The sequence below is a fragment of the Podarcis filfolensis genome (genome assembly GCF_964270895.1).
Source record: "Podarcis filfolensis genome assembly, chromosome: 5".
Lineage (NCBI taxonomy): Eukaryota > Metazoa > Chordata > Lepidosauria > Squamata > Lacertidae > Podarcis > Podarcis filfolensis.
Window position 1 is genome coordinate 80,342,115 of NC_139608.1, and position 12,637 is coordinate 80,354,751.

A 12,637-nucleotide genomic window follows, 5' to 3' on the forward strand; every position below is an offset into this window, starting at 1 on the left:
ATTCTGTGATTTTGTGGATTCTTATTGTCCCTGACCATTGGGCCACGCTGGCAGGGACTAATGGGAGTTGTAGTCCAAAACATCTGGAGGACACCAAGATGGGGTAATAATAATAATAATAATAATAATAATAATAATAATAATATCATCATCTGAGGATTCCCAGATCTAACTTTGGTGGCTCTCGACAATTTTGGTATTTCAACAGCCCACTTATCCTGAGAGTCTGGCAATATGCAAATATTTTAAATGGTAAACCATATTTTAAATGGTAAACCACATGGAAGACAGATTACTGTTAAACATTCACCCTTTGCCTTTTTAATTTGTATGTGGTACCCGGTGATTCTATGTGTTTTAAGAATTTGTGGCAATGATCAACATTGAATGTTCTTTAATCAGTGGGCAGCCGTCTGTAAAAGTTCTCTGTTCATCTCCTAACCTACAATGTTTAAAATGGCTGCATATTGCTATGGTTTCATGTGTCTTTGGAACAGAGCTGCATTTCAGTTCACATTTACATGAATGTATGCCTGTGCTTACCTTCCTTATGCAGAGACCCTTGGAAAAGCCCGACGGCCTGGATGTTTCTGATCAAAGTAAAGAACACCCTCAGCATCTCTGTGAGAAATGTAAAGTGTTGGGGTACTACTGCCGCCGTGTGCAATAAATCAACACAGGGATCACCTCTGCCACCACGTTTTTAGATCCTCTGGCAGCAAACAGTCAAAATGAAAGAGGAGGGGAGGAAAAAAGAACACCAGACAAGAACCCCAAACATCACCAATATTGCCTATCAACAAACTAATAATACGCCTTACCTTTAATAGAATGTAACCCTTTTCCTGTGTATGTGTATACGTGCAAGTTGTATTTATAGGACTATGGTGTGTTTTTATATATATATATATGAAACAGATGTTACTGATGTAGGGCACAAATCGTCAAGCACTGCTGCTGCTGTACAGCTGCCGTCCTTTCCTGTGAGTCTTGCATAACAGCCTCACACAAGCCAGATTAAAACAGGTGGGGGTGGGGGTTGTGCAGTAGCAGTTTTTGCTGGGCTGTGCCCATCATGTTCATGATGAAATCACCGACGTGGTTTCTGTTGATTGTTTACACAGTTCCAATATCCTGCCCAGGTGAAACAGTATTGTTTGTCAAGAGAGGTATATAATAACGTCATGGCTTTTGCAGGCATTAGACAAAATGGGTGGAAATGTTAAATGTGGGTTCTAGCCAATGCCACAAACGATATATTTTTCTAATACAATGAGGGCTAAGCTAGAAAAAGGTGTGCATGTGCGTCTGTGTGGAAGGGGGGAATGTTCATTTTCCTTGACTTTAGGGTTGGTCTGAGAGTTGCATATGATTGCTTGCTTTCCAAGAGTCCAGGGCCACTGAAATGAGACTTTTGGTAGGCTTTTGATTAATAGAATCTTGAGGGTTAAAAAGAACAAGTGAATAATTGTTTGAGGGAGTGTTTTGCATGGAAGTATAATGGTAGAACAGGAAGGGTCGATCAGGAATTCATCTTTCTTAGCCAGTAGTCTTAAGCATGCTTCCTCAGAAGAAGTTCCGCTGAAATCTATAAGGCTACTTTTGAGCAAATGCGCTTAGGATGCATTTGTTGTTTCAGGGCGTTGTTGACCAATACCGTTCCCTTGTCACAATTTCTAAAGCTTCTCCTTCCTTTCTTTATGTACTTGCTATGCAAGTGGTGGCTGAAATTCCTACTGTTGTGAATGCCACATAACCAACCAGCTTATATAGCCAACATGATAAATTCAACTTTCTTTGTCTCACCATAGCAGGCTATCCCAAGCCCTCCCTGCCCCATTATAATTCTCATTCACATACTCTGTAGTGCAGTTTGGCCCTTTGCTCCTTTTAGAGCAAAGGCCCTACAGTTAGATTTTTCCTGTAGTGAAATGAGGTGTCACTAACTGATCTGCTCACACACTATGTTCAAGATGTACGTACTCTCCACATCTAAAGACACACATCAGCTCCCTAAACAATAGATAGTGGGAGCTTCCCTGTAACCCTTCAGCAGTTCCTAAACAAAAAATATTGCTGATGTATTCATTTATGAGCTCTGTTTGAACTGTGCTTGAGCCACACATGACTTAAAAACAGTGATGGCAGAGGGCAGGAATGGATAGACACTTGGGACTTGCCAAGCAATATGGCATCAACAATTTCACCTACATTATAAATGAAGGAAATTTCATACGTTACACCCCTCAAGTAGATAGGGTCCACTGAAAATTGTTGTGGCATGGTGGTCCTCTGCACAAAGCATGTTTGTAATCAAGCTCATCACAAAAAGGCTCATGCAGAGCAATGTAATAGTTCAGAAGCGATCCATGTTCGCAACAGCAGACCCTATGATTTTGCAAAATGGTTATGGAGAATCCTCATGTGCCACCACGCCAAAGATTTTTGGTGGGGGCCATAATGCCTTAATCAGCCTTGATCTTAGAACAGCAAAAAAGCATGATGGGAGTTTGGGACAAGGAATACCTCATTCACTTGCTTTCATCACGGCTTATAAGCTTCTATGTGGCCTAACTCCTTTCTGTATTATGTATTAAATTTAAGAGCAGGGATAAAGCAGTGACTGGACCATTTGCCTGCACAACCTGTTTCTACAGAGAATCACAGGTGGACTGTGGCTCTGGGTAGTATTCACTTGAGACGATCTTCAACGGGGATGTTTTGGTTCCTGGCAAAGCAGGATCATTTCTGTGTCAAATCATCTCATGTCAGATCAGCTAGGGATGATGCCATGTTATCCATAAACACTTGCGGTGAGTATTTCTATCAGCAGTAGCAGTGAAGTGCTTCACTGATTATCATCATGTATAAGAAAACAGTACTTAAAAGATGTTTCACATCTGGAACCCAGTAGGGTAATAGTGGGCTGCAGGGCAAAGAGAGTTTGGGCAGATCGTCAACCATCATTGCAATGGTCCAGAAGCTCAGTCTCCTTCCATTCCCGTGGTAAACACAGGAATTTGTCTTATGCTGAGTCAGGCTGGCAGCAACTCTCAAGGATCTCAGGCAGTAAACACTTTCCTCCAGACTTCTGCATATCCCCTACCAATGAGCTATGGTCCCACCTGTGGGATGTGGGCCTAAAGGCAGACAGTTGTTTTGAAGAGCATTGAAAGTGCTATGGTGGAGGTGTCTTTTTCACTGTTACCTTGGCCAAAGAGATGTTGCAGGTTTCTGAAGCACTATGAAACCTGCCAAACCTCTTTAACAAAACTGGATACACCATGAGAAATTATGCTTCTCATGCCACCAACACTCTGAAAATAATTGCTGTGTTTCCTGGTTCCATGCCACAGTGGTTAGGAGCAGAGGACACCAGCACTTAAGTACAGCAGCAAGTCAATCTGAAGCGGAATGTGGCAGAGCTCTTAAAGAAACAGGTGCACTCTTTCTAAATCCATTAGTAGAAGCCCTATTCCAGTAACAAATTTCGTTGTGAACCTGTCATGTTGTTGCCGAAAACATAAATTCCTTTTATTTTCCTAATGTCCATTAAGCAAATAAGTCTCATATGGATGGCAGGCGGTATTCATTCAGAATCCGTGGAAATTAATTAACTTAATTTAAATAGTTTATAGCACCATCTAGCAGCACTGCGTGTGACTGTGCCTCAGTATCTCTGGGCTAGATCCTGCAATAATGACTGATTTTATCAAATTTGACAAGTCATGAATTCTCCCTAGGCCTCAATAAAATGGGTGTGACATGAATCACCATGCCTACCTTCTGTGCGTATTATGAATTCTGTCAAATACAACTGTAGAGCCAGTGTGGCTTTTGTTTTCAAATATAGTTCCCTGAGTGACTTAGGAGTGACTCAGTGACCACTTGAAGATATTGTGATTATACAAAAGCAAGGGATGAGGCCATTTCTGCATCAGATATTGTTTACATGAGCAGTTATCCTGAGACAGAAACCCCTGAACTTCTTTATCTGCTTTGTTTACATGATCAAAGGGCTGATCAAAAGCAGAAAGCAAGGAAGACTGCTCCTGTATAAAAAGTTCTAACTTTCCTTCCATTTCATTGCCAGATTAGGTGACTGTGTAAAGAACAGTACAGTGCTCATTATCTTGGGCGTGTGGAGGTGAGTGGTGGCATTTACAAACTTGAACTTTTAGTGTTAATTCTGTTTCACTCTTGCAAGAGAGTTAACAATATGGTTACAAAACAGCCATATGTTATATCATATACAGTATTTCTTTTTGACCACTTATAAAATGTTAGCAGTAATATCTCCATATCTAATAAGGAAAAGTGAAATATGAACTAAGACAGTTTGTAACTGGGGTTGCAATGCCCAACTTTTCTCAGAAAACGATCTGTCTCTTTTTAAGAAATACATTTCTAGTGCAAATTTAGTGCTGTTACATCACATACACTTGCAGAAAATGCCAAAAATACGCTTTGTAAACAACACACCTGGAAAATCTAGAAGTTGTTTTTCAGCATGTGCTAAAAAATAATGGGCAGTTTGCACACTTCTTTTTTACATATGAAGATAAGCCATTCCTATCGGTACATGTGCAGCATTATTTTGACTGGTATATAAAGACGCTTCTAAATTTGACTTCTTTCAGCAGCACACAGAGCAGTCTTAAAAACCACTCTGGAGCCGCCACCCCCGCCCCCTCTAATACTCAGTAGTGGCTTTTCAGGGAGTACTAAGTGCTGATTTTGGAAGGCCCATCTGAAAAGATGTTGTGCATATTCACCCATGTGAATTGGCAACTCGCAGGTCTCCAGCAATTCTCCTACCAGTGCCAATGTTACATTTACCTCTGGTATGTGGGGTCACTGGCTTTCCAACAAATGTGCCAATGACAAAATAAAATATAGAGATCTATGCATGAAAAGCGCCATGCTTTATGTGTCACAGAACCACCTGCTGTTCCATGTAACCCCTGTTTGTGTAAAATCTTTTTGAGCCTAATTGGTTGAACCTGGAAATTCCAGTGAAAATGAAATGTGAGTTTAGGATTACGGAGTTAGATTCCTCCCCCTCCCAAACTAGTTGTAACTAAAGCAGCATGATCCAACCAAAGCGAAGCACTTTTTAGGTCCCATCCATTTCAATGGCAAAGTTAAGCACACCAGGGGATAGGCCAGAGCGCAAACCATATGGGTTGCATGCCTAAGATTCTAGGATAAATATCCGGCACCTTTAAAAAAGGGTTCTCTGATAGCAGGGCTGGGAAATGCCTTCACCCACCACATTGGAGAACTACTGCCAGGCAGAATAGAGAGCTCTTATCTTGTTTGGCCAACTATTTGGTTTTGTATGAGGCAACTCCCAAAATCTGTTGTAATCAGTGGGACTTAGAAGTGCTTACCTTTGGCTACATGGTGCCCACTACGTTGTTCTAGACATTATTCAGGCTTCTGATCATGCAAGTGCTAAGTCATCCTCATGTAAACCTTGTTAAAATTTAAGCAAGCAGATATTGGGTTTTAATTCAGACTTAACGGAATGATCCACACTGTCATTCTTTAAGGCAGTGTGTGTATGTGTGTATATATATATGTATGATCTCAGTGCCTATCTGTTTTATGTCTACAAAAACCACTGCCTCTGGAAGTATTGTTGAATGGCTGTAGCACTCAGTAAGATGACTGAAATTGTAGCTATACAAATGAAGGTTTGTGTTTTCTTAGGATGAATATCAAAGGGACAATCGTGTGCAGTTAATAGATGTAGTCAATTGATATTACTGTTTACCCCTGTTATGAAATATTTTACAGTTTTACTTGCAGATGTGTATTTATCTTGAGTTATACTTGACATAGAGTTCCTTTCTTCTTTTTAATACTGTGTGTGTATTTTGGGGAAAAAACTTTTTAGGTGTTTAAATTTTTGAATGGTTACAAATATTTCTTTGTAATACTGAATTGTTACCTGGAAACTCTTTGCAGTAACATTTTTTGTATATATTTGAGGGCCTTTTTTAAAAAAAAACTATTGTTTGTTCTGTTTGGGTTTTTTAAAAAGTGTTTTTACAACTCTGAAGCTTTCAAAAAGGGCCTTGGATTTTTTTACTAGAATACTAACAGAGCTAAGAGTTTTCTTAAGTATTATACAAAATTAAGGGTGTATCCTCAAGAAAATATTTATGAAAGGAATTTGCTTTTTTGCTTTTGCTTTTTTCTTTTTTTACAATGCTTTTGTCTGTATAAAGTATGCAACAGAACTACATTAAGAAGGAAATATTGTCTACATAGAATATTATATGAAAGTTGGTACATAATTCTGACATGAAGAAAAAAAACCCCTTGCAATTCTTTAAGCCATATTGTTGTTGTTTTTGTTGTTGTTTGCCTTTGGATGAAAATATCAGTATTAAGTAACCAGTATATTATTCAAGTGTTTAGAACTTATATTAATATGCTTATTCGGTTTATTTATATGTGTATTTTGAAAAGTATTGCCTTTTTAGAGAAGCTATAACTGATTTGGTAAGAATCAGATGTTACACTATCACTTTATGACCTTGTGAAAGACACACTTGTTTATAGCCCACTCCCAAAACTTATGCTTAGGATGGGGCTATAAGGACTTCTATGTCGGCACAGTTTTATAGTAGCATAGCAGGGACTCCGGTGCAAAGAGTTAGATTTGAAGTGAAAATGCTCAAAGGACTTATTCACACATTATGTTTTTCAGGTGTACATCTAGTTTTTTTAAATAACCTACTGCATACCTTAACATGCAAGGGGGTAAATGTGACAAACATGTAACATCATTTAGATTCGACAGCAGGGTTTGCTGAAGCTCCCTGGTTTTGTTGCAATGTAATGTGTGAAATGATCCAAAGAGTCCAGATTTGGCTTTCAGAAATTCTGTAACACGATTATATTATCTGATTATTATTATTTTTACACTATCTCTTCAGGGTGGGTGGGTGGGAGGGGGGAGACATTGTTTTGCTAAGGAAGGCTCACAGCAGTTTGCAAAGACGCCGTGGGATTTGCGATGCCATGCTAGCAGTAAAACAATACAGTACTATCAATCAGTGGCCATAATCAAGAAAGAGTTAGATCGACACAAGCATTTTGTGTTTATTTTTTATTTAGAATTCATAAAATGATACAATATGCATGTGCACGTATTATATGCATCTTACGCTTTATGGTTTCACATAGCTCCATTATATTAAGATTGTTTGTGTGATTCTTAAACCATGCTAAAATAGGAGATAGGTTCAATCCTGTACTGGCCTTGTTTTTCCTTTACAAAGGTTATTTAGAGCAGCAATCACTACATTGTATAAAACTAACCCTTTTATCATATTAACGTCTACCAGTTTAGATTAGTTCAATTACTTATAAACTTAAAGAAAAAAACACCATAGCTGTACCCACAGACTTCTTTTCAGTTTCAGTCGTATAATTTTTCTCTTCTGTAACTGGTAATTAATTTGTACAGCTTAAAAATAATAATAATGATAACATTTCTATGGACATAGGCCTCAGGGGTGCCAGGCTTATTTCAGCCACGAAGGTGATAACTGGTTAACTGGGTTGTTTAAAAGACTGTCAAACCTCTGTTGTGGATTGTCCATAAAATGGCATTCCGACATGTGCCTTATTTGCTGAATAGTATATGGCTTGCTTTTAGCATTATAGCAGTTTAATGCTGTATTAAAATACTGCAAAAACAAACGATAGTGTTCTCCAGTTTGTTTCCTTCTGTGCCTCTTACATCTTTTATGCGTTGGGACCACGCCTGAATCCAGACCTGGAGTGCAAGTTGGAGGAAGAAGCCCTGAGGTCACTTGGCAAGAACCATTTAGTGCAAAAAGTGGGAGAGTCCGCAATGTTGTGCAAGCTATTTTTGTTGTGCAAGTGGCAGCACAAGCAAAAGCAGCATAGCAGGACAAAACAGTATAGGATAGGTTAACACAGCACAACACTTCTCCTGGCCCATGCTGGCTATTGGATTCAGTAAGAATTGCGCATGGGCACTCTCTGCAAAAAAAAAAAAAAGGTACATCCCTCCCTTTTTTCATCTACACACACACACACACACACACACACACACACACACACACAATGTGAACCTGCACAGCAGGGTTCTGTCATCTGCAGACACAGAGAAACCAAACCTCCAGTTTTTGCTCTTTTACATATAACACTTGAACCCATCTTGAATCTCTGGCTATACAATCTAGGACTGTCAATAAATAAATCAGGCTTTAACACCCCTGAGTTAGTTCAATCTCAGCTGAATGGATCCACAACTACACTCTCAGGTTGGTCTCATCATTCCTAAGTGGGACAGAAGAATATATCTTTAAGCCTGAAGTTAATTATGCAGGCAAAATTAGGGCTTGAAATTAAGTTAATAACTCGTTGCATTTGCGGTTTTTGCTGCCTCTTATCTTTGCCCGCTTCCTTCACAGGGAAGTGAAATACTAGCCAGAATCAGATAACATGTAGTTTATAAGTAGATACATGTGGAGATACTTATCCAGTGAATTCAGCAATAACAAAAAGAGAACCCATGAAGCACTTTCCTCCCTACTCTCACTCTGTACATGGAGAAGACAATAGCTGGACAATGTCTGGGGTGAGTGCAGGATTTTTATACTGTGACAGGAGGCGGGAAATTTTCCAGAATGGAAGGCTGCTATATTTTTCTGAGGAAAAAATCCAATTTCTAATAATTAAAGTTACATGAAATTAATTTGTAACACATTAATTTGTGGCTATAGCACTATTCAAACCAGGCAATTTCTTCTTTTTTCAAGTGGTTCACCCTAGAAAGTGTGTGAGCATATATGACCACGGCTGAATTTGTTAAAATTTGTATGTTAAACAGTTTTCACTTCCTTCATTTTTTCCCTTAGAAATAAGATTATGCAACATATAAAGGTTCCTGACTTTCAGGAACATCTTTGAACTGAAAGAAGAAGATTTCTAGTTACTGTACTATGAGCAGCTGTGTATAAGCAGTGATGCAGGGTGAATGGTTTTCCAAAATGGAAAAATCCTCACTATTTTATTTTTCTGCTGAAGACTTTTTCACTTTTAGAAATGCATTCTTTCATGAAATCAGTTAGTGACATAATGACTGAACCACCCTGGAAGTCAAACTGGGCAAAGCAAATGAATACAGTATTAATCAAATCCACAATAAAGTGTGGCAAGTAACTTTCTTTTAGGTGACTGTCCTTAGGAAGTACATGTACAAGGCACAATCCAACCGCTTTAGGGGCTACACTCCAGATTTGTGTAGGGTTTACTCCTTAGCCCAGGCTTCCTCAACCTTGGCCTTCCAGATGTTTTTGGCCTACAACTCCCATGATCCCTAGCTAGCAGGACCAGTGGTCAGGGATGCTGGGAATTGTAGTCTCAAAACATCTGGAGGGCCAAGGTTGAGGAAGCCTTCCTTAGCCCTTTCTTCTCCCGAAGTTATCCGGCAAGGCAGTGAAGGTATAACAGCCGAGTTTTCCTCTTCCTACCCCTAGATGGGCTACCCAGGTTGATGAGTTCCATCTGCCCCTACACAGAATTTTATTGTCTTTCTTCAACAAGAACAGAACAACAGGAAACTCCGGACTCAACACAGATACCATTCAGTCCAGTAAAAGGTAAAGGTAAAGGACCGCTGGATGGTTAAGTCCAGTCAAAGGCGACTATGGGGTGCAGCGCTCATCTCGCTTTCAGGCCAAGGGAACCAGCGTTTGTCTACAGACAGCTTTTCGAGTCATGTGGTCAGCATGACTAAACCACTTCTGGCGCAACGGAACACCATGGCAGAAACCAGAGCGCACGGAAATGCTGTTTACCTTCCCGCCACAGGGGCACCTATTCATCTACTTGCACTGGTATGCTTGGAACTGCTAGGTTGGCAGAAGCTAGGACAGAGCAAAGGGAGCTCACCCTGTCATGCAGATTCGAACTGCTGACCTTCTGATCAGCAAGCCGAAGGGGCTCAGTGGTTTAGACTACAGCGCCACCCGCCAGTGACTAGACTATATAATGAAATTATCCACACAGCTGTAAGTAGGTAGGTAGACATTTATTAAATTTGTATACTGCCCTTCTACCCAAGGAGCCCAGTGACACATAAACATTATATCATGTGCAAAATGAATTGTACTACACTTCAGGCAAACCCTTATGTGGTTCAAAAACATGGGAGTGTGATTCATTGGGCCCTCTGATATGCTTCCAGCATATAACCCTTTTTAAGATAAATGACTATTTATAAGTTGTTTATTACATTTATACCCCACATTTCCTCAGAAAGCTGGGTCCCTTCCCTCCCCATTTTATACCTGTGAAATAGGTTGGGCTGAGAGGCTGTGTCAGACCCAGGTCACCCAGTGAGTTTCATGGCTGAGCAGGAATTTGAACACACTGCTATCCGACACTGGATTTCATGACTAATCATCATCATCATATATTATCTCATGACTAATATGAATATAAAGTAACATTAGATACAACCTAAGAGGCAAGGCAGTAAGTTATGAGGGGTGCAGGAGAGTTCAGCCAATGGAAGCAACATCTTAAAAGGAAGCAACAGTCTGGAGTCGGGCTGAAGTTCCTGACAGGAATTCTTTATCAGTGAACAAAAATAAGATGCTGGTTGTTAGTTTTACACAGAGAGATTGTTGCCAGTTTCCTTTCCACCAGACCTAGCCAGTGAACCCAGAACTTCCTTTGTAAGGCAACCAATGAAGATCATTTCTCATGTTACAGTTTGAAGGCTGCCCTAAGTCACTCCCAGATTTTAAAAATTCCATCCATCTGTATCTGTCTGAAGGACTGTGTTTAGCCTTAAGAACGTTCCTAGGAGGTGCAGAATAATCTCTGAAGTTTCACTGCTTATGGAGTTCCACTCCAGCGTGGCTGCATATGTTGTCATTCAGCAAGTATAATTTATTCTTAGATGCCAGACTAATGGATGAGAATCATTCTGTCCCTCTAAATAACCAAACAGGGCTTTCTATAATTAGAATTGTTTGAGTTGCTCTTTTTCCAGATGTCCATCATGCATGTGGAAATAGTGTGCAGGAACTGTTATCTCAGATTAAAAATTCCGGAACAAAATTATTAAAACGGAAACATTGTGGGGTATGTGTGTAATACAGGCACAGGCAAACTTGGCCCTCCAGATGTTTTGGGACTACAACTCCCATCATCCCTGACCACTGGTCCTGTTAGCTAGGGATGATAGGAGCTGTAGTCCCAAAACATCTGGAGGGCCAAGTTTGAGGAAGCCTGGTGTAATACATGCATCTTTAAATCTGCTGCTAGATCACATTGGGCATAGCCAAAAATTCTACATGGCCTCTTCAGTAAACAGTGGATACGTGAAGAAATACCACAAAATAATTAAATGTGTCCTTGCTCATAACAAATAAGTGTACCCTCATCCAAAATATGCTCTTGCTTAAATTAGCTCCTTCCTTAGTTAATCAACCTATCAATCAAACCAACAGCCCCACTAAAAGGAAATAGTCCACTGGAAAAGCTAATTCCACTTCTACAAGTATTTATCTTGTAGCTGATAATGCATTGCTGGTTCTGAAGTCAGGTGCCACAACATATATGAACATATGAAACTGCCTTAACCGGTCCTTCTAGTCCACTATTGTCCACTAAGAAATGCTTCTCCAAAAGTCTCAGGCACTTTTCTTTCCTAGCTCTACTTACCTGAGATTCTGTTACCTGGAGCAACCAGGGATGTAACCTTTGGTACATGAAGCATTTTTTTCTCACTTTGATTTAGGTTCGGTATAAGACAGGCAATAATTAGATTTCTAGCCCGGATCTAAAATTACCTCAGTTGACTTCCTGCTTTCTTTCATCAACCGCAAAACAGACCACAAAAAGATGACAATTTCTTTGGTGGTTTTGGTGAGGCTAAATTGACAGAATAAACCAAAGTTTGCCAACATCTACTGTGCCGTTACCACAACTATTTCCTGTTTCAAGGACAAAAGAAAGTCATGGTGTCTTGTAACACAACACCACTTTGTAGAAAGAGCTGACAAACGCTTAATTAGTGGCAGCTGCATTCTAAGTCTTCCTGACCAATAAATTACTAATATACGTTGATCCTGAAAAATATCCTTATTTATGGTCTGAGTGATCAATGTAATAATAATAATGATTTTTTTATTTATACCCCGCCTATCTGGCTGGGTTTCCCCAGCCCCTGTGGCCGGCTTACAACATATGTGTGTTTTTAGATGCCCAGCTTGCTAAATAATCTACTCATCTCGGCAGTTATCCATTAGGTTGGATTCAGCATACATACTCCAGAACCCTGGACAGGATTGTGTTTGCTGTCTTAATTCTCAAAGCATGCAGACTGAAAGTGTGTCATGTGGGGAAATGAACCCTCCCTGCCCACCCTTTCCCCTTGCAACCAATTTTCAAAAGCCTTTTCTCGTGAGGCTCCCTGTCCGAAAATGAAGTAAGTCCTGTTGGGGGAACAATGGCTTTTTAAAAAGTGGACAGTGAGAAGAGGGTTCATCTCACTCACTCACTCACTTTGAACCCCTCTCCTATTATTATTATTATTATTATTATTATTATTATTATTATTATTATTATTTGGGGG

At 39.8% G+C, this 12,637-nt stretch overlaps 1 protein-coding gene across 2 annotated transcripts in view; it reads left to right on the plus strand.

Annotated features, from left to right (window-relative positions):
* The window catches only part of ZCCHC24 (zinc finger CCHC-type containing 24), a 114,015-nt gene extending 106,300 nt beyond the window's left edge, over window positions 1-7,715 (plus strand). The window contains exons 4-5 of one of the 2 annotated variants that reach the window (XR_014548321.1): window positions 557-1,863; window positions 1,902-7,715. Coding sequence is in view for 1 of the 2 variants with exons in the window: in XM_083614865.1 (XP_083470991.1) it covers window positions 557-670 (114 nt within the window). In the remaining variant the exon portion in view is untranslated. Of the gene's footprint in view, window positions 1-556 lie in introns of both variants that reach the window. The other variant, XM_083614865.1, reaches the window with a different exon arrangement.
* Window positions 7,716-12,637: the final 4,922 nt, after the last annotated feature.